Source organism: Netta rufina, assembly GCF_964035555.1.
Source record: "Netta rufina genome assembly, chromosome: 8".
Classification (NCBI taxonomy): domain Eukaryota; kingdom Metazoa; phylum Chordata; class Aves; order Anseriformes; family Anatidae; genus Netta; species Netta rufina.
In genome coordinates, this window is record NC_140131.1 from 23,236,226 (window position 1) to 23,261,020 (window position 24,795).

Here is a 24,795-nt window from a genome sequence, read left to right on the forward strand (position 1 = left end):
TCCTGCACTGCTCAGCAATTCCACAGCACCAGGGTGGGCAGGGAGCTTGGGGCACGGCGTCTCAGGGTGTAGAAGGTGGGGTGTAAGGGGGTGCAGAGGGTGCAGGATGCGAGGGGTGCAGGGGTGCAAGCGTGCAGCAGGGGTAAGGGCGCAAGACGCAGAGGGCGCGGGGGATGCAAAGGGTGAAAGGGGCTGGGGAAGCAAAGGGCGCAGCGGTGCGAGGGCTGCGGGACCGCGCCCGGGGCGGGTGCCTCCAGCTGTGGGCGGGACCTCACATCTGGACCGGGTCCACATCTGGGCGGGCCGGGGCGGGGACCCCGAGCAGTGACTCTGGCGGTGCGGGCGCCCAGCATCCCACAAGCGAGCCGAGCCCCGAGCCGACACCATGCCCAAGTGCCCCCGCTGCCAGAAGGAGGTCTACTTCGGTAAGGGCATCCTGCACCCCCACCCCCTCCAGCCCTTAGGCACCCCTATTCTGTGGGTCCTGGGCACCCCAATAGCACCCACCCCTGTCCTGCAGGTGCTCGGGGTGCCCCCTGCGCTGTGGCTGCACTGGGTGACCCCAAAATGCACCCGAGGAGAGGAGCTGCGAGGGGCACGGGGGTGCTCGGGGACATCCTGCCGGTTGGCCCCTGAGGTTTAGCAGGGCGAGGGGATGGCCCCAGAGAGAAGTGGCCCTGGGTGAGGTGGCCGTGGTGTTTGCAGGATGCCTTGCAGGCTGACCGTGAGCTCAGCTCGTTGTGCTTCCTCCTGCCCGCGGGGTTTGGGGCAGGTTTGCTGCTGCCGCGTTGGGGACCAAGTTCCGGGGTCCTGCCGAGTGTGTTTTGGGGCTTTGAGCCTCTCACCCTGCTGGCAGCAGCTGCTGAAGCAGCCGGGCTCCAGCCGCCAAACCTCCCCACTTCCCTCGTTTGGCTGCATTTGTCGAGGTTTGCTGACAGAGGCTCGAACACTCCCTGCTCGTAAGGTACTCGAGATGAGGGTTTGGTGACCCGGGTGCTGTGCCCTGACTTCTGCTCTCCCTCGCTTCTGCTCTCCCTGCCTTATTTCTGCTCTGCCTGTGGGTGTGCCGCAGCTTCCTCTTCTGCTCGGCCAAAGAGATCCGAGGCTGAACCCTGTGGTCAGTGCCGGGGGCTGCCCCGTAGCTGCTCCCCCCATCACACAAATCTGCCTGCTGGTGATGCCCACCACCCAGGGGCTCCCGCAGCTGGGGAGCACAGCTTTGGCTGATCCCGAGCCCTCTGCCTGCACAATTTTGGCTAATCCCGAGCTCTCTGCCTGCAGCCAGGCTCTGAGGTTGCTCTCAGCTGGGATTTCGGTGCCTGCAGGTGCGGCTGCGGCTGGGACGGGGCTGTTTGACCAGGGAGGGGTTTGGCCCTGCCCTTATCAGCTCGTTCCTACGAAACTGGCTCTGTTGATGCAGGAGGCTTCAAAAGGAGCTGGAGACACGAGCTCACTGGGTGATTTCTGTGCCTGGAGATAGTGCTGGAAGAGGAGGCAGAGCAAGCCCTGATCCCGGGGTTTTCTGAGCCTGGTGGCCCTTGTTCCTCAGAGGTGCCCTGGGCTGCTGTAGGACACACGGGGTTGGGGAGAGGAGGGAGGACACAGGGGGCTTTGTGCCGCTGGAGATGGCACCGGGGCTGCCTCGTGACATTTGGGTGCGGCCCCCGCTCCCACCTCTGCACCGCTGCCTGGCTCCTTGCGTAAGCTGCTGTAGGCAGACTTGGGCCCCGAAGAAACCCTTTGCTCGGCCACCTTGTGCAGGCATGGGTTAAGCACTCGGACCCGGCTGTGAGCGGGTTCCCGTGGGGAGCTCTGCTTTATCACTTCATAAATCCCCAGTTGCCAATAGTGAGCGCACACGCATCTGCAGAAAATACTGCAGAAAACACCCTCCTCCCCTGCTGGGCCGCAATTAAAAGAGCCAGGCTGCGTTCTCCCTCTCCATAAACACGTCCTGGCCCGAGCAAGCAGCACGTTGCTCCCCGAGCCCCGGCCAGGCTCCAGCCTGGCTGTGGTTTGTGACAGCACACGGCAAATCAGAGCTGTCACCGCAGCGCTGGGGGGGCCTGGCTGGTGGCAGTGGTGACTTTGCCACCCCAGAGCCACCAGCCCAGCGTCTGTCCTCTTTGTAAAAAGGCTCCAGCTGGCCGAGGGGGGATTCATCCCCATTCAGGCTGATGTTGGAAGTGGCCAAGCCTTGTCTGGAAGATGGACATCAGTCGTTCTGTCCGTGCGGGCGCAGTGGTGACCCCATGAGCCACGCTGCTTGCGGCGGTGAGGTCTCACCACAGTGCCCTGCCCGGGGTTTGGCATCTGGGCACCTGGATGTGCGTGGTGAGGTGTGCGTGCCTTGGGTTTGGCACTTGCAGGGCTTCTTTCCCGGGCGAGCAGACTTGAGAAAATCCCCCCAAATGTATGTCCTCTCTGGGGCTGGCAGCAGGGAGGACAGCTTGCCAAAAACGCCTCGTTGTGCCCGTTCGGTGGCCTCAGCTAACCCACCTCCTTTCTGTGGCAGCCGAGAAGGTGACTTCTCTGGGGAAGGACTGGCACCGGCCCTGCTTGAGATGCGAGAAGTGTAACAAGACCCTGACATCTGGAGGCCATGCAGAGGTGAGGTTTGGTGCCCGGCAGCCAAGGGCTGGTGTCCTGCAGGGAACGGGGTGGGCGCAGCCGGCAGGGCACCGGGGCTGATGCTCTCCTCTCTCCCCGCAGCATGACGGCAAGCCGTACTGCAACCACCCCTGCTATGCCGCCTTGTTCGGACCCAAAGGTAAAGTCACCATGGCTGGAGTTTTGGGAGGGAGGGAGGAAGGGAAGGGGGCTCCATGCTCCCATCTCTCGGCGATGCATCCCGCCGTGCGCTCGCTGCCCCGCGGCATCGCTCACCCCGCTCTGTCTCTCTTGCAGGGTTCGGCCGGGGAGGAGCCGAGAGCCACACGTTCAAGTAAAGCTCAGGTTGGTGCCTCCCTCTGGAGCTCCCTCGAGGCTCGATGGGCAGCCGGGGCTGTGCCTCGAATCACCGCTGTCCCGGGGGTGTCACCGCTGATGTCCCCTCTCTCCCGTCCCTCCGCAGGTCTGACAGCCAGGGCTCCCAGCACAGCCCGCTGGCGGCACGAACCCGCCACAGCAGACATGCCTTTTCGTTCTTCATTCACTCTGTACTCCATTAGCACGTCGAAAGCAATAAGTAACCACGGATGGGGCCGGTGCGGAGAGGGGCTCCGCTCCGCAGGGAGCGCTGCAGGGGTGGGAGGTTGGACGCTGCCCCTAGGAAATTTGGCCGCTACCGCCGAAGGCCGCCTGGAGAGGAGACCGCACCCGTCCAGCCGAAACCCAGCCCTGCTTCTGGCAGCCGGCTCTGCAGCCGGGCCACACTTGTACTTCAGTCTTTAATAAACCCCGACCGAGAGATGCTTCCCCCGTGTGAGTGCTGTGCTCTTTGTACCGGGCTCCAGCGCGGTCCCCGGGCAGCCCCGTGGCTGTGCAGCCCCAGGGGTGGGAGCTCGGTGGGGCTGGGTGGGCTCCTGCCAGGAGTCAGTTGAAGGGCACACCAAGAAAGCTGTGATTTGGTGCTTCCACCCCCAGCAGCCATACAGAAAGTCATACATCCCGGGCTTCCTGCTCACTGGTGCCTCGGCCCCTTTGCCCCGCGGGAAGAGCAGCACCGACAGATGTAAAGGTGTCGATTTGACGGATGTTTCGAAAATGGGTTCTTAACCGTGCCTTTCCCTAGCGTGAACCACTCGATTTACATATTCTGGTTCACTACACAACACACACAGATATTTTTGTCTACACTATACAAAAGCACTTCGTTAGAAACTGCTGGGTTTTGTTATCACGCTGGTGTTCCTAGGGCTTGGCCAAACCCTCAGGGGTCAGGGTACAAGCCTGGTATCAAAATCTTTGGAGTCAGAAGCAGCCCCGCCTGATAACCATCTGCAAACGCGCCTTGTGCTTGCTGTCTGAAGTCTCCCCTCCACCCCACATCCTCCTTCCTCCGTGAGCTGTGAGTGCTGCTCTGAGGAAGGAGAGCTGCTCGCCTGCACAGGGCTCTTGCATGAAGCTTAACGAGATGCTTGGTGCCTGTGTTGAAGGCAGATTTGACCTCACTCAGCTGCCTGCTGCTCTCCTGCCTGCAGCCGTGCCTCCCTGCCCTGGCAGTGGGGTGGAGCAGGGACCTCGGCCTCGCCGTGCCCGCAGCCCCGTCAGCTTTGTGGGGAGAAGCGTGCCTTGGTGGGGACCTCGAGGAACCTGTGGGAAGCAGGAGGTTGGTTCTGCCTGGCCTGGAGCTGCTTCCCAGCACTGAGCTGTCTGTGGGCCCATGAAGGTGCCTGACTCATCCTGTTTTAGCAGCTTTGGCGCAGTACGGCTGTCTCAGCAGCTGTAACGGGTTCTGCCTTGCTTCCTGAGGTTGCTGCAGCCTGCAGGGCCCTGCTGCTCTTTGCTTCGGTCCCTGCTACCTATGCACAGTGCGAGTGTGGTGCTGGGACAGCTCTGCCCGCTCTCAGTGCCCACAGAGCTGAGCTGTGTGGGGTCTGTGCAGCCTCATGCAGCGTGCAGACAAACTAAGCCCCATCGTGCAGCGTGCCTGGGGGACAAAAACTGGGGTACCTCAAGCAAGCTCCAAGGACAAGCCCTTGGATATTGATCCCTGCTGTAAAATCCTTCCAGCTGCACTGTCTCTCTGCCCATCCTCTTGCTGAGGCACGTGTAGCCCCAGGACTTGCTGTCAGCATGCTCCCCTCCCAGCGCTCTGCTGGCACGAGGCGCGCTCTCCGCCTGCTCCAGGGGCTTGATGCCGTGAGTTTGAGCAGTTCAGGCTCAGGTCACATCCGGAAGGCGCTTCGGTCAAAGAAAATACATGATAAATTGATTTTAAATTCAATTTGGTTTTGGAGAGGAAGAAGGAGCAGCTGTATGGCATTCGGATGGGATGCCAGATGCGCTCCTCCAATGTGCAGAGCGCCGGGGCAGCGGGGAGATGGGCTCTCAGCAGGCACAAGCTTCGTGCCAGGAGGGGAGAGCACGATACTGGGGAAAATCCTGGCTTTTTTGGTGGAGCAGTTGAGGGATGCCACTGTCAGTGAAGGTCAGGGGAGCCCCAAGGTGACCATTTGGGTGCCGGATGATCTCCAGCATGGTGATGCCTGGCGCGAAGGCCCCCGTGTTGGTGACATGAAGCATCGCAGATGCTGATCCCAGAGGAAGGGGCTGTGCTTCCTCTGACATGATTTCGGAAGCTGAGGCTGAGATCAGTGATAGTTGCGGATTGTTGAGCGCTGGTTGCTATAAACACTTCATCATGGTGACAGAAAAACAAACAAAATTAGCCGTTCCTCTGGCGGCGAGCATGGGCGAGCCCGAAAGCGCTGGGTAGGAAAGCAGAAGAGGTTTTGGCAAAGGACAGGAAACAGGATGGGCTCAGAAACTGAACTGCTGTGGTCCTACCCCCCGCCCCGCGCTTTGTGGCTTTCTGTACAGAAGAAAAAAGGAAAGGGTGACAGAAAGGGTGACTGGGGGCCCTCAGCTTGACCGATCCCACCGGTTGCCTGCGCTGTAAGATGTGGGGGGGTCTTCAGCCAGGGTGAGGAGGCAGCAAGGAGCCCTTTGGGTCACCGGGACTGACCCTGTATCCTCCTCACCTGCTCCAGACTGTCGTGTCCCCTCTGTGTTAGGGCAGCTGTGTCCCTAAGCCTGCAGCTGGCCAGGGGACAGCTTGGGCTGGAAGCCCTCAGCATCCCTCCTTAGGGGTTGTGTCCTGCAGCGTGGCCAGCAGGAGAGGGCTGGTGGTGAAAAGTTGGCCTCAGGCACCAGCACTGCATTGTACCTTCTCTCCTTCTATTTTCAAGGAAACAGGGAGAGTTTCCAGGGGAGAAGGGCGTAAGAGCTTTCTGTCAGCCCTCTGTGTCTGTCTTTGGTGAATCTTGGCTTAAAGGAACGGGGGGAAGAGGGCAGAGGGAATGTCCCGAGGTGCAGAGGAACCTTTTCCTGGCTACTGTAGTGAAAAGGGCGAAGCTCCTGAGAACAGAGAATTGCAAGCTTGCAGATGTTTATTGGCTTTTATTTTTCCTAATCCTTCCTGATTCATTTCATGTACTAAAAGTGCAGACCCTGCATCAGAGGGCCTGAAGCGCCGACGCCTACCTCAAGCATCTCAAGCATCTGTCTGCCGGGAGCTTACCCTAAGTCTTGGCGCTGCGGGCCTGCTGCAGGCCAGCTTGCTGTGTCCAGGAAAACCTGCCTTAGGGCATTCGTGCAACTATTATGGTCCCTCCCAGGGGCCTGTAGATCTGTAGCCGTTGTGTGAGGCGACGCAGCCTGCTAAATGTGTGCCAGCCACCCCAGCAACACCGGCATCCCTCGCGCCGCCTGCGCCTCGCCAGCTGTCTCCTCCTCTGCAACCCCATTCCCACATCTGCTGCTGCTGCTCCTCCTCCCTGGCTGGGCTCGTTTTGCTCCCGGCTGGGATGCTGCAATGCTGCCAGCCCGCTCAGATCAACCTGGCGTCTCAGCGAGGGGAGGCAACGCGTGTGGAAAAGAGCTGGGAGGGCGCAGGGAGGGAGTCATAAACGCTTGCAGCAGGAAACAATGCAGCCCACTTCATCTGCTGCGAAATGCTGCGGGTGCGAAATTCTGCGGCCACCCGGGAAGGGGCAGGAGAGCCGGCTGCTCTCTGCCGGGGCGTTTGCGGAGCTGTGGATGCTGCAGGGAGGAGAAGGGAGGAGGAGAGGAGCTGCCGGGCGGTGGCGGAGCATGGGAAGCACGGCTGGATGCACAGCCCGGGGGCCTGGCGAGAAACAGGCTGCCTGCCACCTGCGCTTCGGGTGGGTAGAAATAAAAAAAAAATAGCTTTAAAAAGCAAACGGGGTGTTCTTGCAGGGTCAGAGAGTGACTTCCCATGGCATTCAGGTTCTGCTAGGAAGCCGTGGCACGCGGAGATGTGCCACAGCCTTATCACATACAATCCGCGTGAGGCAATGGGACACGGCCGTCACGGCTGGCAGCGGCGGGGCGGCTGCGGCGGGTTGCCATGGCACGGCAGCAAACATGCGGCCTCGGCCCCGGCTGAGTCACCCCGGGGCGGAAACGACCCGAACTGACACTGCTGTGTGCAAAACGCCGCCGGCTCTGTATGGCACCGCCACCCCGATCCCCGCCCGGCGCCAGGGGAGCTGAGGGATCGGGGAGGCGGTGGAGGCCTCCCTGAAGGGCAAGCATCCCGGGTTTCTCCCTGCAGAGGCCAAACCCTGGGGTTTCCTCCCTGGTTTGGTCCCCACTGCCCTCCTTGCCAAATGGCCGGGGGTCAGGGTGGTGTGGGCAGCTCTGTGCTGCCTCCATCTGCCCCGTGGAGGCTCTCAGAGGCTTCTGCCAGCCTCCAGTGACATTGCGGGTGTGTGCAGTGACACCAGAGCGGGGAGCTCTGCTGAGCTGGCCATCGCTCATTGCTGCTGTTATCAGCCAGACCCATTGCAAGGAACATGTGTGGGGATGGGGCACTGGGAGAGATCAGCTCCACGTGAAGGCTCTCCCACCTGGAGGCCGCAGCAGGGAGGGGAAAGCAGGCTGCCCAGCTCCACTGAGGCTCTGGGCAATGGAGAAGCACCACAAGGGCCCGGCACCAGGGTGGCAGGGCACTGTGTTGGGTGAACGTGGCAAGGTTTTGGTAGCAGCTGAGCTGCAGGGATGGCCCCTGGTGGAGCAGGCTGTCCCCCTGCAGCCCATGGGTCCCACATGGAGCAGATCTCCACGCTGCAGCCCGTGGAGGGGAGCCCACGCAGGAGAAGGGGGTCTGGGGGGAGCTGCTGCCCATGGGGGCCCCGTGCTGGAGCAGTTTGCTCCTGGGGGATGGATGGACCCTGTGGGATGGAGCCGTGCAGGAGCAGTGCTTGAAAGGCTGCAGCCTGTGGGCAGCCCATGTTCGGGAAGGATGGAAGAAGGGGAGCAGGGGCAGGGAGCAAGCATGAAGGGGCGATGGAGAAGCACCACAGCCGCCATTCCCCAGCACCACACGGGGGAGCAGGCAGCAGAGGCTGGCTGCGGGGAAGGCGTTTTAATCGCCTTTGCGCTCCAGCCTGCTAGCGGCAGCTCCCAACATTTATTCACCTCAATGTGCCCAGCCCGTTTTACCCGCACCACCTCCCCCCGTCCCCCCCGAGCCCCCCAGGACCCCTCAGCACCCGGGGGTCTCCTCCGGGGCTGCGGGGGGCGCTGCGGGGGGAGCCGCGGAAGGGACGGGGCCATGGTGCGGAAGGGGCCGGGCTCGGCAGCGGGTCGGGACGGGGACGGGTCGGGGCCATGCCGGGGGGCCGGGCGCTGCCGGGGGCTGTGGGGGCGTTGTGCCGGGCGATGCCGCCCCCGGCCCGCCTGGTGCCCGAAGCCCTGCGCCGGGCCAAGCTGGACCGGCCTCAGGCGGTGAGGCCGGGTGGAGGGAGCTCCATCGCCCTCTGCCTCCCGGCTGTGAAGCCGATGGGGGTGACAGCAGCTCTGGGGGTGCTGTGGTGGTGGTGGTGGAGCAGATACAGCCCCCTCTGGGATAAAGGGGAGCGGTGCTGGGCTGTGTGTGAGCAGCACCGGCAGCCCTTCCCACATGCATCTGCCCCTAGGTAGCGTTCATCAGGCAGCCGAGCCCTGCATGGGACAGGGCTGCCCCCCCAAGCCACCCCTGATGCTCATTTACAGGCTTTATTGCTTATTTAGGGCTGAATCTGTTGGTGGATTATTATTTTTTTTTGGTGTGCTGATCTCCCCCTGTTCCTCTCGTTCTTTTGCAGACCCTGGATTTCTGGAGGCTGCTCTATGCTCTCCTGAAACAAATCCACGGAGGCAAGTGGAGCGAGGCTGATGCCATAGGTAACCGTGGCTGGTTTCTGTCTGTCCTGGGGAACTGCTAGGGCTGGTGTTTTAGCACCTTTTTTTCTGGCGGGTCACTCTCTCTAAGGAGCACACCCTTCTGAACAACTAGTATATGCCACTGGCCCTCGCTGTGTTAGCACAAATGTGAGACAGGTATGCTCTTGTTTGGTCCTGGTATCCAGGAAAATGGGATGGTCTTGTGTCTGCTAGGGTCTCTTGCTTCCCATAGACGTTTCACTGCAGGTAAAACTCTGTGATGTTCTTACGTATTCTGAGAATCTGCAGAGGTAATTACAGAAATAGATTTATGTGCCCCATGATCTGTTCTTTCCCCATTCTGCATGTGATACATGATATTATGGTTAATTTACTATCAAGTCCTATGTCAGGGCAATGAATTTTAACATATGAACCATGAAGACAGTGTTATAGAATGAAGTTCTAGACAAAACAACAAAATAAAAATGCATATGAGTGTTTTAGAGGGACCATAAATATCTCTGGATGGGGCCTCTACTGCAGAGAGAAGCTGTATAAAGGCTGGCTTCTCACAGCGATAGAGCACTAATTATTTCTTAAATACGTGCCGTTCCAAATTTGACACTACTCTTCAGGTTTCCCTCTCCACTCCAGGATTCAGAGCCCTTTCAGTGCAGGAGGAAAGGATCATCTTTGATGGACAGAGGTCTCCTCACACCAAAACCGCTTAAAATCAGTCCACAAAAGCTGAAAGAAAAAAAAAATGTTTAAGCCCCTGAAGAACTGGGAAACTGATGTCTCTGGAAACATTCTATTAAAAAAAAAAAAAAAAGGCAGAGCATTGTAGTTGATACGTTTCAAGGAATGTGGGGCAGCACCTGTGTGGTTTTACTGGTAGCTCAGCAGGGAATTGGCATGGTTCTCTTACAGACAGGACTGCTACTTTTCATTCAGCTGTCCTTCATTTTCTGCTCATCCGCAGTCTGCTGTGTGCGACTGTTTGGTAAGTCAATTTATTGGCTGTCCACAGCAGCTTTGTGAGGTTGCAATCTCTTTGAATCCTGGCTGCTCCCGTACTAATAGCTAGCAGCATTTGGAGACAGGATTCCTGGATGCGTGTGGCAGGTTGCTGGCTCCAGAGAGAGCAAACCCAGTTGTTGCTGGTAGATTGTCAGGTGAGTGAGTTGCCTGCTGTGAATAGGATCAATATTTCACTGTCTGTCCCACCTTTGGAGCAATTGTGGTCTTTCGTGCATTTATTTCATGGAAAGACCAAGTTTTCCACTTCATTAAGGACTAAATAATTTTCTCAGCTCTGTACGGGACCCTGTAGAACAGCAAGGAATTGAAACAGATTCCTCTAATTCAAGTCTAGAGCTTTAGTCCCTGGAACAGGCTTGCCTTTCTTTGCTGGTTTTGTACAACCTTTTAATTATCTTAGCTAAAAACCAGCACAAGCACTTGCTATATCCCAGAGGAAGGCTTTGAACCCAGTACGAGGGTTGTTGTGTGCATAGCCATTGGAACAGCTTTTTGGAAAAGAAGCCACATTCAAATGGTCTTGTGCTTGTTTTTTTTTTCAAACAAAAACCTTACTTTTTTTTAGGACAAAAGTTTTTTCCGAAGTTTGGCAAACTTGTTAAAGTTTTGGTCTGTAGTCTGTGCATGTTGCCAGGGCCACAGTGGTTCTTTTCTTTACTCTGTAAAGCGAGGCCTGTGTTTCAAGGACAGGGTGTAAGATGTTGGGCCACTTGTGCTCATGAGATGCTAGGATAAAGCAGCGCGTTGTAAGGACAGAATGCTCTTGCAGATTTAGCCTCATGGAAAAGGACAGATTTTCACGTAAAAATTGTTCCTTTAATTTGGGAAACCCTTTTAAAGTGGCTTTCCAAGTTGCACTCCCAGGGTGTATTTCTGTTTCAAGATAATAGCTTTTGTTAGTTTCTGTTCTGTTACATAAATGAGTTTTAGAGAAGATTAAGATTTGCTTTGAATGGTCATTCCCTTTTTATTGGTGTAATGTGAGGCTGTTTAGAAAAACGTTCTGCATTATGTTTTTTAAATGAGTGATACATTTTACAGCCCCACTGGCAAAACCTAAAATATTTGAAAAATCACGTAGAAGAAAATCCCCACAGATCGATGTTTTAAAGCATTGCATTCTTGCAAAAATAACCCAGAAACCCTGCTGAAGTCTTTCAGTCAGTGGCTATAAGATTCTGCAAATATTTTGGTTTCTTATTTCAGAAGAATTTTTTTCTTCCTATAGTACAAATCGCTCATCCTAAACTGTGGTGGGAAGCATTTAATGCACTCCAGCCACTGCAGCGTGTCGGAGCAGTGGATCTCTCATTAGTGGAGTTCAAGACAAAGCAAGCTGTGCAGTGGCACTCTGAGCACGACTTTACTGATGAAGCAAGTCACAATTAGTGGCTTCACGTTGCTCTTTCTTCACAGAGGCTGAGGACCGAGGGACCTGGTTAACGCCACACCAGGTAGCAGTGCAATGTGCATTTTGATAGTTGGAGGAGATGTTCCTTTTCTGGAGCTGCAACTCCATTTTTTTAGTATAAGAAAGAGGTCTGGAGCTGCAATGTGTTTTTGTTTGACAAACGAAGTGGAAAATTATCTTCTGCAGCAGCCACTACCTCTGCAGGTGCTTCTTGTCTGAGTGTGTGAAGTTACGTATCTGTCTGTTCTTGTACTGGATTTAGTTTCTTTCCCTCTTAGCCTGCTAGACCAATGCCTAACCCTTATTTGAAAATCTTCTTGTGATTCACTGAGGCATTTTGTGGGAGTCATAAAGCAGAAGAGCACAGCTGGAGTACAGTTTTAAGAGAACTGAACCGTGAGGTTCATCCACAGCTTGGTTTTATGTGCTGAACATGTTCTTATAAATAACGTGCATGCAGAAAGGAATTAGCTGGAAAGCCTGAGTGGGTCTTTCTATATGGATTGCCTAATCCTAATAAAACGCTGGAAGAAAATGTTGGCAAAGAGAAGGTGTTCGAGTGACTGGCATTATCTGCTTATCTGCGTGATGTTTTTGCTCTCTCTTGGCTGCATGTTTTGGAAGAATCCATCTTGTTCTTTGGTACTTATATAGCCTCCACTGCCACTTACCTCAGGGCTGTGTCCTTACAAGGCAGAGTGTTGTGGAGATGGGGAGAACCGAGTGACTTCTGTAAGGTCACTTAGGCTTTCTAGAAAGGCTCTGTGACTCTCTGAGCCCCCGTCCCAGATCCATGCCTGGACCACTTGCCCACAATTCCTGCCTGATGCCCACACCACTCATACCTTCTTGTAGGAGGGCATCCTATTGCAGAGAGAGAGCTGAAAAGGGGAGATAAAGAACCAGAGCAACAGAGAAATTCAGGTGGCAAACTGCCTTGGTGGATCTGGTCCCAAGTGATCTGCCAGGGGAGGGAAATGACGAAAAAGAGAGGGGAAAAAACAAACAAACAAAACCCTGGCTTGCCCTATGCTGTCTCTTTGATAGGTGATTCCTCAGGGAGCTCCCTGAACTGCAGATGGCAGCATGTCTCACTTCTGTGCCTTGAGAAAGAGGGAAAGTAGGTACTGATCTTCCTCTTGGAGTGTTTCTGCCTGAGCCTGCTCCAGCTGTTCCTTTCTTGAAAATGACAAATGTGCAAGAAAAAGGCAGCATGAAAATCCAGCCAATATGAGAACGTTCAGTAGTGATCAAAATAAAACCTCTTAAGATCCGAGTGCTCTCCTGTACGTGTGATTGGAGTGTGTGTTTATGGCAAGGCTGTGAGCAAGCCCTGGGCATCTCTGCCACCCCAGCATCATGCTGGGAAGCTGCTCGTTTTTTAATATTCACAGGTTCTCCAGCAAGAGCAAACAGTCATTTAGAGGTTTGGGTTTCCTTTTTGTCTGTGGTGCCAAAACATGCTAGGTGTAAAAACAATTGTCACACATCTGTGCAGAAGCTGTGCCCTGCAGAACACCAGCCCAGCAAAAATTTAGTAGCTCTGCGCCCTCACGTTGCCTGCTTAATCATGCTCCTGATGTTTTTTTTGTCAGTTTTGGGAGCACTCTGGTGCTCTTCAATCTCAAACACACCTTCTCTGTTTTGTCCAAGCACAAGGAGCTTGATGGCTGGTGACCACCAGCTCCTTCCAGCCTCAGCAGAGCTGCAGCAGTGCCCTGCTCCTGTAGGGTTACCAGCACAAGTCAGGTTACAGCTCCTTGTTCTGTCTTGGCTTTGTGTTATTTTCAGTAGATGAGACTCCCTTAGCATTTTGCAAATCAGGCCTCTCTTTTTACTGTGAGAGCCTCTTATAATTAACCAATTCCTTCTGAGAGCAGTATTGTTTTTCTCATTTTTGTTTTGAAGTCTTTCGTGATGTAGTTCTTGGGCTTCAGCAGTCGATGCTAGACAAAAGAATGATTACAGCGCGTGGGGCTGCTGAGGGATGTTTTTAGCACAAGTGGCCAAGGAGCAGGCAAATGAGTATGTAATGTGATGAATGAGTATGTTAATTAAGGACAGCAGTGACAGTCCCTGATTGCTTGAGGCTTGTGCTTTGTCGCTGGTGTGTGTGTACCTTTTACATGGAGCATTACAAAGATGCTGAAGCATTACACTGGGAAAGGAGAGCAGCTTTTCTCCTTACCTTGTACAAGTGCCTCAACTGGATCAAACTGAAGGTTCTTCCAGCTCTGTCCAATAGTGACAGCCATCAAAAATGGATGCCCAGGGCAAAGGACAGAACAAGTACACAGGGATGCTTCCAGGAGTTAAATCTTTCAGCCTTCACTAATCTACATTGTAGGCTTCCCAAACCAGAGGGCATGGCTTTGCTTTGAAGAGTTTTGTCATACTCGTTCTCAGTCTCTTCTTTGCTTGTGTGGTCATTTCTTAAAATGAAGCTGTTCTGGGTTTGTGATCTTACTTATCCTTTCTTTTACCTTTTTCCAAATCTTTCATGGTCCTTTTGGGGCTGAAGAAATGAAATAACACCGAGAGTTTGAGACATGAGGTCATTGTGGGTATAGACAGATAATGTTCTTCTGTGTTCTGTCTAGGTTCCTTTTTAGATTTCTTGCATTTGGTTGTTTTTGGATATATAGAGGGTCGAGTGTAATATTGTCAGGAAAATTGTATAGACCAAAATTGACTGCGGTGGTCAGTTCCAAGCCTGTTGCCACGTCAGAAAAGTTGTGATTGTTTTTTCCCATTGTGTGCATCATTTTTCATTATTTTAAAGGAATTTTATCTGTCGTTTTCAAATCACAGAACGCAGCGAGTCCAGGCTTTTCTTTATCAGCTTGCATTCCTTCCCACAGAGTAATTGCACGTCAGCGCCAATCGTTCTGTCACTCTCATATCGTCCTTGTCACGTTGAGTTGGACAGCAGAGGTTTAGCTCAGAGCCCTCTTGTGAAACCACTGCGTCTTCCCACCCTCTGATTCTTGCCTGCTAGTCACTTGTTGGTGCAAGCTCACCCTACTGGCTTCGTTTCTTTCTGCTAGTTGAATGCCTCTGGGAAGTCTAAATATCCTGCATCAGCTGAATCTTTAACCACTCGCTTGGTGTTGCCTTTGCAGAACTCCAGCAGCTTTTTCAGCAGGACTTACTTCTACAGCAGCTGTTGGTTCTTCCCCAGCATATACTGGTTATCGTTGTGGCCCCTAATTATGTTCTTTATTACACTTTTGACGACTTTACCTGGTACAGAGCGGAAGCTTCCTGGCCAGAACCTGTTTGTATAATAATTTTATCTTTCTTTCATCTGTATTTCACAGTTCTGTAGCGCCTGTCTCGTAGCTGTCAGGTAAAATTTGCTGGTGTGAAGGAATATGGATTGCAGCGTTCCTGAGCACTAAGTAGCCCGTGCAGGCTGGTATGCAGCGTGGTGTGCTGCGTTATCTCTGCCTGCCCACTGCTGCTTACAGATTTGCAGCAGGCTGCGAAACTCCTATCTCTAAATTCCAGTTTCGCTCAGGAGTCAAGTGACTCGAGGTATTTACTAATTCATGGGATGCTTGGTGGCTCATAAAAAATGAATAGGTGAATTGGAGTCCTGGTAAAGCGAGGGTGGCTATTTACCTCTTTTGCTTTTGTTAATCTCCACGAAGCCTTGATCTCAACTCTGAATTTTTCATTTCCCTTAGCAGTAATTTCTGTAGGTCAGAATGGGACAGCATAAGGAAATCTCTTACCTGTTACCACTTTCTCAGTTGTCGAATAAAGTACCAAACCCTGCTCTCCACTGCTTTCCATTAACCTTAGGCTAAATTAAAAATCTTATTCTCAGAGCAACAGTTTCTGGAACTGAATGGGTGAACGCATTGAGTAGCACAGTGTGTTATTCGTGATTGTTTTCTTCTTTTCAGATACCCAAATTAGGTTTGTGAAGTCGGCGCTGTGGTACCAGGGCTATGGCAGACCACAGCTCCATCGGCTCCCCTCCGATGGCTCAGCAGGTAGCCGGGAGCTGCTGCTGGCATTTTCCTGGCTGCTGCACAGAATCAGCCTCTTGGAACAGCTCTTGGCTCGGAACAGAGTGAGGACTGGAGATGAAACCTCCGTGTGCATGGTGAGCCTGTTTGTGTCCTTCCACCTCGTCCACCCCTAAGTAATGTTCTGTGACAGAAGCTGTGTTATCATTAGTGTGTAGTGCACAGTGTGTGGTGTCGTGGTGCCCTTAACAATAAACGCCTTATTCTAGCTTTGTAAAAAAGCTGCAGGGGCCAGCAGCTGGAACCTGTTTTCATTCCCTTCCTAAACTTTCTGTGTGCAGGTGATCTGGGTTCCTTCTCTTTCTCAAACTCCCCTCCCTGAGTGAATGCTGTGATTACTTTTTTTCCTTGCAGTATAGATGAGACCAGTTAGGAGGAGTGCAGGTAAGTGCACGTCACTGATCTCTGCTTCCAGGCTGTGGGCATGGAAGTGGAAGTAGGCAAACAGATGAGCCATGAATGCTGGGTCTGTTGGCACAGGGTAAAGCAAGTAATCCTAAAGCAAACAGAACGTAAACAAAACATCTTGGGGTAACTAATGACATGACTAATGACATTAGTTACTTGGGGTAACTAATGACCTTGTAGTTTCCTTGAGAGAATAACGAGGTATACAGTTGTGTTTCCATCAGTAAAAAGATGTTAGCATACAGAAAGCCTGGTCTGAAGTAACGTGTGGATAGCTGTGTGTCTATTCCAGCTGCAATGTACGTGATCGGGGTGGGGGAAGGCAAAAAGAAAACCCCAAGCCCAAGTTATAACATGGATAAAGGATAACTGCTATTAGAACCCATCCTGTGTGTTTAAGAGCACGTGTTACTATATAGATGGTTGCTAAACGGAAAACAATATAAAGGGAAGAGTCATTTCTGTAACAACCTTACGAGCAGTATTTTGGGAAAACAGACCACACTTACTACACTCCAACTGCTGCACAAAAAAGGGAGCAGAAGAGCTGCAAGGTGGTGCCTGGCGTGCTGGGTGTGAGTGGTGGTGCCCTCTGGTGCTGAGAAGGGCACCTGAAGACCTTAGGAGAAACACACTCGTGAAGACACTTTTACTTTAAGCTTCTTGTTTTTTCTTGCTTTTTGTTGTGTGATAGCAGAGATTTTTTTTTTCTGATCCTTAATTTCTATTACAAAAGAGGGATGAATGAAGTGTAGTAGCAACATGAATTCAAGAAATAAGGCAGCAGATAGACTATTTTCTCTGAAGGACTAAGTTTTGCCTTTTCCAAAATAAGCTGAAGTAACTATGGTACAAGAATGTTATCTCATATGCCCACATGGAGAGGCATTAAGCAATTTATTGCTGTGCCTTTTGCATCAATTGTAATCTGCTACACCTGTGTTTCTCAAAAACATACTTATTTCATGTTCTTTTTTTTTTTCCAATAACTGTCCAAAACAGTGTTTACAGGTCTGGATTTTTTTTGATAGCTCAGACAAAAAAGTTTATAAACTGGGAGTTGGAGTTAGTGTATGTATGTAAGGCTTGTTGTATTGTATTCTTTGATGTTCACCTAGAGTGTTTTCATTATAAAACTTGCAAGTAATAAAACTTATAAAAACAGTTGCTATTAAGGAAAGAAATAATAAGTTGTAGTGGTGGAGGACATGTAAACAGCGTGCTTTGAGATTTGATATCACGAGGCAGTTAAACCGAATTTTCAGGGAGATACCTTATCTTTTGGTTGATAATTACAAAACCAATCAAATTGACCAGTAAAACCTGAGCAAGTGAAGATCTAGAAGTGCGCAGTTCAGGAGATAATGATGGGTGTGAACTAGAAGATAGGTGGGTCACACACCTTCTAATGGTAAGGAATCAGTTCCTTGTATTCTGCTCAGGAAAACCTGTTTGAACAAAAGTGTGATAGCTATTGTTGTGTTACTTCGTGGGATACCTTCCTTGGTACCCGCTCATTGGTCAGACAATGTTTTAACCCCCTAAGATCATAGGAAGGAAGGAAAGAAGGTGAGGTTGTCACTTTGAGACCTGATATCTGGTAAGTTAAAGTACAGCTTGAACAACTGAAGTGCTGCAATTTTGACTCTGAATGTTAAATACCAGGCTTTTCTGGTACTTAAAACCGAAGTGTTGGAAGATACGTAACAGATTGTACAGACATTTCTAAACATGCCAGAGATGCAGTCTCTGCAATTGCAACTCTCTTCTATTTGAGTAAATTGAAGGAAAAGGCAGGACAACTAGAAAAATTTTCTCTAGAGAAAGATCGGTCTTAAAGAGCATTTCGGTTTCTTTTTTTAAAACAACTGAAGCTCTCAGCTGAGAAAGAGCCTGAAAAATGTTCCACCACATGGAGCCCTTTTTAAAACGTATTATAAACAATTGAAAATATTTTCTTGAAATGAAAATGTTGCAAAACAAAAAATCCTTGAAATACTATTTGGTTCTGTGCACTGCCGAGATCTCTGCCAAAATCAGCAAAGCATGGAAGCCAGTACTTACCAGGAAAGCACATCTCTGTTGGTCTACTAGAGAGAATAAATGTGAAGAAAATCCTTCCCCTTTGTCTTCATCTAAAAACATGGAGCCTCAAGAACTGTAGGCATAGCTGTAGTTCAGCTGACGTGCATGTGGCTTGTTTTTAAAATTTTGTTGTAAATCCACAGATGTGGACGGGCTCTTTTGTATGAAGAGGAGAGAATGCAGCTAATCCCAAAATTAAGGATGCAGTGAGGACTATTCTTTCCGGCTATGTTGGAAACAAAGCTTACAGGCAGCTAAATTGCTGATAATATGCCAAATACCCAACATATCAAGGGCCAATTAAATTAATTCCGTTCATTTCATTTCAGATTACCTCTCTATGGCCTTTTCTTCTCTGCAGTTCCTTAGCAACACAGTTTTTTTCCCCCTGCAAATTGAACACTTCCATCTGAAGGATTTCAGGCCAGTTATTTATAGAGGGACAAGGGTATTCATGACACATGATGGACATTGAGCTCAGCCGCTGCAAGGGATTCAGAGCTTTAAGATCCTGAGCTCGGGAAGGCATCCAACAAGCTTAATTTTACAGGCACTTAGATCTTCAGAGTCAAAAGTTAAGTTATTTCTAAAATTATAAGCTAAACAACAGGTAAAGCATGACGAAAGGGTTAGGATGCTAGGAGGTAGTGCTTAGTGTGTCTGAAATAATTAAAAAAAATAATAATCTTGAGGGTAGTTATTGGTAAGGACATGTACGGTTAGTAACCTGGGATGATTATGTGGGCTGACGGCTTTGATGTGTTAGGAGAATCCTTCAGGGCACCTTGTCTCACATGGCCTCCAGCTCCTGTTTTTAGAAGGGCAGTGCTGCACTGTCTCTGCTGAGCCAGGCGTGATGTTCCTCCTGCAGGATGTACCAGCTAGCAGGACTGGGGGAGATGCTGCCCCTTCCACCTGTGGCTCAAGTCCATTTTATATTTACTCTATGGGTTTGTCAGCAGGTTGATGACACCAGAGGTGGTAAGTGAAAGTTCAAATATCGCATTAGTCAACTCCTTTAAATATATAAGAAGATAAAAAGTCCCTAGTTCTATCAGTCCTGTAAAGACTTGAGTGCAGTCTGAGTTGGAGGAACACATATAGAAGTCTACCTGGGCATTCTCACCTGTTTTTATGGCCTTAAAGCATGAGTGATTAGTTGATGGACACTGCCTTGAAAGGCTTTTTACAGCCCCTGTGGACTTCTGTCTCAAATAAGCACTGCAGAGATGTTGGATGTGGCATTTTTTGTTGCTTTTGGTAGTCACATACATGAGGAATACTCTCAGGTGCTGTTCATAGATTCCATATGAAAATCCTAGACTGCTGGGGAAAGTTTAAAAACAGACCAAAAACCGACACATCTGAAAACCAGCCTGTAAAGCGTTGCATAAAGAACTACCTGTGACAAGTCCTGCTCAATTTGGCAAGATAATGGTCTTTTCCAGGGAGATTCTTCCTCTTGGTTTCATGCCTGTGCAGTTGGTGGTGGATTTTCTTAATTTGTTTTGAGTTGTGAAAATTCACAGACAAATCCAGTGCTTCTACAACTGCCAGGCTGGGCAGCAACCACCACTTCTCTCCAAATCAAACCCATTAATGCAGGGAGCTATAGGTTCCTCCATGAAACCAGGGTTCTTGCATCCTGTGGAGGAATGCTGCTAGTTGTGCTGAGTCTCTGTGCCTAATTTAGGTGTTTGTTTTGCAGTCTGACATGTCGCTGACCAAAACTGTGTGCCAGACATCTCTTGCAGAGTGTCTGCGTGATCTTCTCCCAGGAAGGAAGACAAAGAATGAGAGGACCTTGAGAGAAATCTGGTAGAAGCATTGGCTGCCCACAGCTGAAGGCAAAATAGAATAAAATAAACATCTAGTTGTGTCAGTGAAGCCTGAACCCTGTGTATAAGGCCGTAACAATGGAAGTGCAATTGCTCATTTATTTTTCTCTGCCACTCATCACCAAAACTGTCCTTCACTAAACCTATAAAATAGACCTGCAGAGTTCTCACTCTCTCTCCCCGTCTCTTTAAGAAGCAGATAATTGATATAAACCTGCCTCTTTAGCATATCCAGCATTTGACTGATTTTATTTTTGCTTTGCTTTTTAAATTTTACTGATAATACCACAGCTTTATCCAAATCTGTGCAATGGCTTGTGCAGATAATAGCAGTGCTCTGTGGGCATGCGTTCCTTCTGTTCCTGTGGAGGTATGTGGCCTGTGCTGGTATTATTTCTACAGCTGAAATTAATCTATGTGCCCAATAATTTAATTATGTGTGGAGGCTGTGGAGTTTTCAGATGAGGGTAATGATGTTATTTCCCTCATTATCACCAAGCTATGTTGTACAAACACTTGTTCTTGGTTCCAGTAATTCCCTCTGCCTGCTTCTTGCCCTCTGTGTGAAATTGGACTCCCCTCCCCTTTTGTGAATTCGTGGTAATCAACAAATAGAGCTGTTATGGCTGGTGTACTTGGAATTCATGGGTGTCTCGCTAGCATGCCAAAGTGAACTCGGTTTCATTACTTCTCGTGTGGGGGGAAATGAAACTAAATGTGCCTTCTGACTCTTGGGTTTGCAATTTGATTAATCTCTTGTTTGTCACAGCCTAGCTTGGCTCGCTGGCTATTTCCAATATAGTGTGAGACTTCTGCCTGATTTCTAATCTTACTGTCAGGATGCCTTTTTTTTTCCAGAAGTCTCGCCTGGCCCTGCTGCTCCATAAACCACACTGCTAGATGGAAGTGTGAACGTAGCAGCCCAGCTTGACGTTACCACCCACCCCAGTACAGAACCAGGACACCTTTGACACTACTGTCAGAAAACAGCAGTTTTCTGTTTTTTTCCCTTTTAACCTATTACAGCGTGGAGAAAAGGAGGGAATCTTATTAACCTATTGATTCTGACTTGGAAGCATAATTGCTTTCCATGTTTTCACGGGCTATATTAGCCTGTCAGCTCTCATTTTTTGATTTGCCTCCCCTATTCCCTTTGCTTACGCTTCTGTTCTGTTTGACCTCCTGTCTTACTCTAACTCTCACAATTTATCTTGTTCCTACTACTGTTGCTCTATTATAGTAGCTGTTAATGTACACTATTTTTAAAGACCTGGAAAGCTCAATAGAGGGCACAGGATCCCTAAAGTTTCTTCTGCAGAATTTGTCTCCCCTAACTTTTGCTAGAGACTAGTGGAAAATTCATGGTTAGCAACACTTATTTTTGTTTGACACAGTGAATGTGCTCGTAAGCTTTTTTTTTGAGAGCCCCTCGAGCTTTCACAGGCTGAGAGGAAGATGAGGACTGATGTGCTCATGGGAAGCCTTGCCATGGTGATGCTGGTACTGTGTCCTTTGCTAAAATGGGTGCTGGGGAAGCCAAGTGATATTAAAATTATTCGGTGTCTCTCCTGCCCTCCAGTGGCGGGGAGCAGGCAGCACCTTTTGGTACCTTCTGGTTATCTTTGCCCTTTTGATTTAAATGGGAACACTCTCTACTTCTGGTGTCCCACTTCTGTGAGAAGGGTTAACTCTCACTGCAAGATCTTTTGAAGGAAAGCACTTCTTCCTCAGGAAAGCACGGACTTGGAAAGAAAGCCTCAGGCAGAAGCGCAGTGCAAGGCGTTATCTGTATTGCATTCACTGAGCCCTGCAGAACGTGGGACTCTGTGGGTTAGGGCTGCCTTACCAGGTGTTTAGTTCAGTAATTTGGCTTCTGTGTGTTGTCTGAATACATAAAGCAGTCATTTGTATCGCTTCTACTTTGTGAGCACATCTGTTTGTGGATATCTGGGTATCTAATTGCTGCGTGCATCCCGTGGGAGAGGTTTCTTACACCATCCCTGTCTCCTCATGCACACAGCTATCTGCATCCTGCCTTGTCTAGGAGGAAATCCAATTAATGTTGATGGAGCTGTTAATGAAAATAGTGTTGCCCCTTTCGCATCCATGTATTTGAATTGTTCCTTTTCATGTTTTCCCTCCCACAGGTAGATATAGGGCTGTATCAGGAAGGTGGGTCTGATGCTCTGGTACTTCTGGCTATGGCGTTTAATTAAAAAAAAACAAACACCTCTCCCCTATTTAAAGATATGTAATTACATTGATTAACATATGTTATGTCAAATGAAAACCATTGTGTGAATTACGAGCAGCTCGGAATGAGCTCTCAGTAAAAGCTTGCATAAGCACTTTATTGCTCTGATTTATGTGATTGTTTTGTCTCTCCCGAGTCCTGCAGCGAGCGATATAGACACACGTCTTCCCACCGCCGGGATGCGAGGCTGCACGCACAGGGTAGCTAGGATTTGAGCAGCACCCGTGAGTAAATAGTTTGTGTCTAGGCACGGATTAATTTGGGTGGAAGTGAGCACGAGGGTGGGAGCACTCATTAGAGGGTTTAACAGGCTGCTGCTTTGTGCTGCTGTGCTCGAGGGTTGCTGTCAGCTGGGGATTAAGCTCGGTGCATACATCCCTGGGTTAAGCAGGTTCCAGCAGAGCTGCTTCGCCACGGGAAGAGCAGCAAGCGGTTTGGTGGCCGTCCAGATACAGAAGCAGAGAGCTGGTCCTTGGAGGGATTTGGATGCATCACGGGGAGAAGCTACAGTGAGCAGGGGATGAACCAGAGCCTGCTGTGGTCCTTCGCTTACCAACAGATGGCAGCTCATCGTTGCAGAAGAGCATCTCTCAGGGAGCTGGCCCTGCCGAAGCCTTGTTTCACAGCAATGCAGGCAGCACAGGCCTCTGCACTTCCATCGAGTGTGCAGGGCAAAATAAGGCAGCGTGGTGTTTGTTCTGCATGGTAGCTGCATTCATGTAAGAATGTGTAAGCATTAAGAGCTCTCTGTGAGTTGGGAAGCTGTAGAAGTTTAAGTAAGTTGCCCAATACAGGGTTTTCTTTGAAGTACTATTTGTGCTTTTTTTTTTTTTTTCCCCTCAAGATTTCCCCTGAATCTGGAAGGGATTTTACTTTAAATCAATTTTTGGAGTTGAGTTTATTCAAAGGGTATGAACAGACCAAGGTCAGCCCCGTACCAGGTCCCTAAAATGCTCATATCTCAAAGGGAACAAGCCGTGCAGAAAATGTTCCCTTCTCAATTTCTGCTAACGCATTTATGCTTATGTTGTTCTTTGATGAACTATTTATATGACAAAGTGCTTGTTTAATTTATCTTCATCCGCTGCGGGTGAAATTGCTCTTTCATTTCCAATAACACGGAGTTGCTTTGTATTTCAAACCAGCGAGGAGGGCTTTATTTCTGCCATAAGTTGAAACTTCATAATCTTTACTTTCTCTGAGCAAGTTGGCATAAAAGTTGTTTGCTTGGATATATAGAATAGGAATTAAATTGATATGTTCCTGTGTCTTTTTTCACACCCTTCCTTCTCACACCCCTTATTCTTTTCTTCTAAGTACTTCTATATCTGGTGGCTTTTCTCAGTGTTTTGTGAATCCGACTTCCCAGCACAGAGTGCCCCACGAGGGCCGTGTTAACTCTTTTTGCATTGTCTAGCCACAAGTGTATTCGAGTGTTTTGAGAATGCTCTGGTATCTTTTTTCATAACAACTGGGCTTGAAATAGCCTGGGAAGGAATGCTGAGGGCAAAACTTGTGTCAGAGACTAAATTCTAGGGTGCTTTGCAGTGATTTTAAACACATGCTCTTAGCTCTGAGTAAACCAGAGTTGATTTAATGAGCTTGGGTAGGTTTTGTAGCTTGTAAGCTGCCTTCCTTGGGCTGGTGCTCTGCTCTGTTCTGGAGCATGCACTTATTACGGGGCTTAGCTGGTTATTTGCCTGCATCTTTCTCCACAGGAGGCCTGGGTTTAAGGTGTGGGTAAGTGTGGGCAGGTTGGGAGTTCAGGAAGGGGCTGGAAGAGAACTTGGGTGAATATATACGTGGTGCTGTCATCAGGCCTGTGCTGGGTTTTCCAAGTTTGCTAGTAAATAGACATTGAGATCTTCTTATAGCAGTACCGTGAACGTTTAGGGCAGAAAAGTTTGTTGGGGTGAGGCAGTGGGAGTGAAATGGAGAGGCTTCATGCGAGCTGCTGCTTAACAGTTGTGCTGATCACAGGTGCCCTGGTGAGTCTACGTTATCCAGTTTGCTGCGATATCGACAGTGTAATGGGACAAAAATCCAGCACTGTACCACGGTGTCAACACGTGATAAGGTGGCATTTGTCCTGCAAGCCTGTGGCACTGTTCTGTAGCTGGAGTCTGAAATAGAATCAGAGAAACGTTAATTACAGCAAAGTTTCTAAGCAAAAAGCTCTTCTGGTAAGTGGCTCTGGAGCTGTCTCTGCTGGAGCTGGTGTGGAGCATCCAAGTGAGGGGAGGCTGTTGAGAGCGCTGGGTGCCTGCCTTGTTGTGGCTTTGCCTAAATAATAGGCACTTGTGTAAATCAGAAGTAACCGCAGGTGTGCACCCAAATTACCGCATAGATTAGATAAATTCACAGTGATATTTGAACCAAGGACTCTAGCTTGGGTTGGTATTTTAGTGATTTTTCTCGCACTGGGAGAGCAGTAAATAGTTTTAGATTGTGGAGATGGCTCTGGAAATTGAGGTCACAGTATAATATGCAAGACTTTTTTTTTTAACCTTGTTTACCTTTATGACAGGCTAAGTATTTCATAGCAAAAGGAAATTTTTTGCGCGGTTTGTGGAATAAATAATAGAGTTTCTGTTAAAAATGCATTGGCTGGCTGGCTTATTTTAATATTAATAAGGCAGATTGCTACTATAAAATTAGCTCTGCATGGTGTTTGTCATTTTACTGCCAAAGCAATTGAGTCTAATGCCATTCCTTCCTTAAACGAATCCCCAGGAGAGCAGTAGTTGTGCTATTCTCAAGCCTCTAATCCAGGGGAGTTGGAGTTGAACTGTAATTGATGGGAAATGCATATTTCAGTCTGGGAATCCCAGCTATGAGAGCAGGGCAGAGTCACGTGCTGAGCTCTGTCTTTGGCCCTGTGGCTTG

The 24,795-nt window shown here is 49.8% G+C and overlaps 2 protein-coding genes across 2 annotated transcripts in view; both read left to right on the forward strand.

The window, feature by feature from the left end:
- The first annotated feature begins 333 nt into the window (after positions 1 to 333).
- On the forward strand, positions 334 to 3,417 carry CRIP1 (cysteine rich protein 1). Its single transcript, XM_084291442.1, has 5 exons — positions 334 to 425; positions 2,516 to 2,610; positions 2,713 to 2,770; positions 2,908 to 2,955; positions 3,074 to 3,417. Exons 1-4 carry the CDS (start codon positions 386 to 388, stop codon positions 2,946 to 2,948), a joined length of 234 nt encoding a protein of 77 aa, XP_084147568.1. The 5' UTR covers positions 334 to 385; the 3' UTR covers positions 2,949 to 2,955; positions 3,074 to 3,417.
- A 4,871-nt stretch (positions 3,418 to 8,288) lies between these two features.
- Positions 8,289 to 24,795, forward strand: part of TEDC1 (tubulin epsilon and delta complex 1) — a 68,495-nt gene continuing 51,988 nt past the window's right edge. Inside the window, exons 1-3 of the mRNA XM_084291100.1 lie at positions 8,289 to 8,415; positions 8,775 to 8,853; positions 15,199 to 15,401. Coding sequence (XP_084147226.1) covers positions 8,299 to 8,415; positions 8,775 to 8,853; positions 15,199 to 15,401 — 399 coding nt within the window. The 5' untranslated portion in view covers positions 8,289 to 8,298. The remainder of the gene's footprint in view (positions 8,416 to 8,774; positions 8,854 to 15,198; positions 15,402 to 24,795) is intronic.

What these genes read in the sequence shown, in the direction of transcription:
- CRIP1 (XM_084291442.1), top strand. Translation starts at nt 386, where the DNA reads ATGCCCAAGTGCCCCCGCTGCCAGAAGGAGGTCTACTTCG. An exon ending in CCAGAAGGAGGTCTACTTCG is followed by an intron (nt 426 to 2,515) that starts GTAAGGGCATCC and finishes TTTCTGTGGCAG; the next exon opens with CCGAGAAGGTGACTTCTCTG. An exon ending in CATCTGGAGGCCATGCAGAG is followed by an intron (nt 2,611 to 2,712) that starts GTGAGGTTTGGT and finishes CTCTCCCCGCAG; the next exon opens with CATGACGGCAAGCCGTACTG.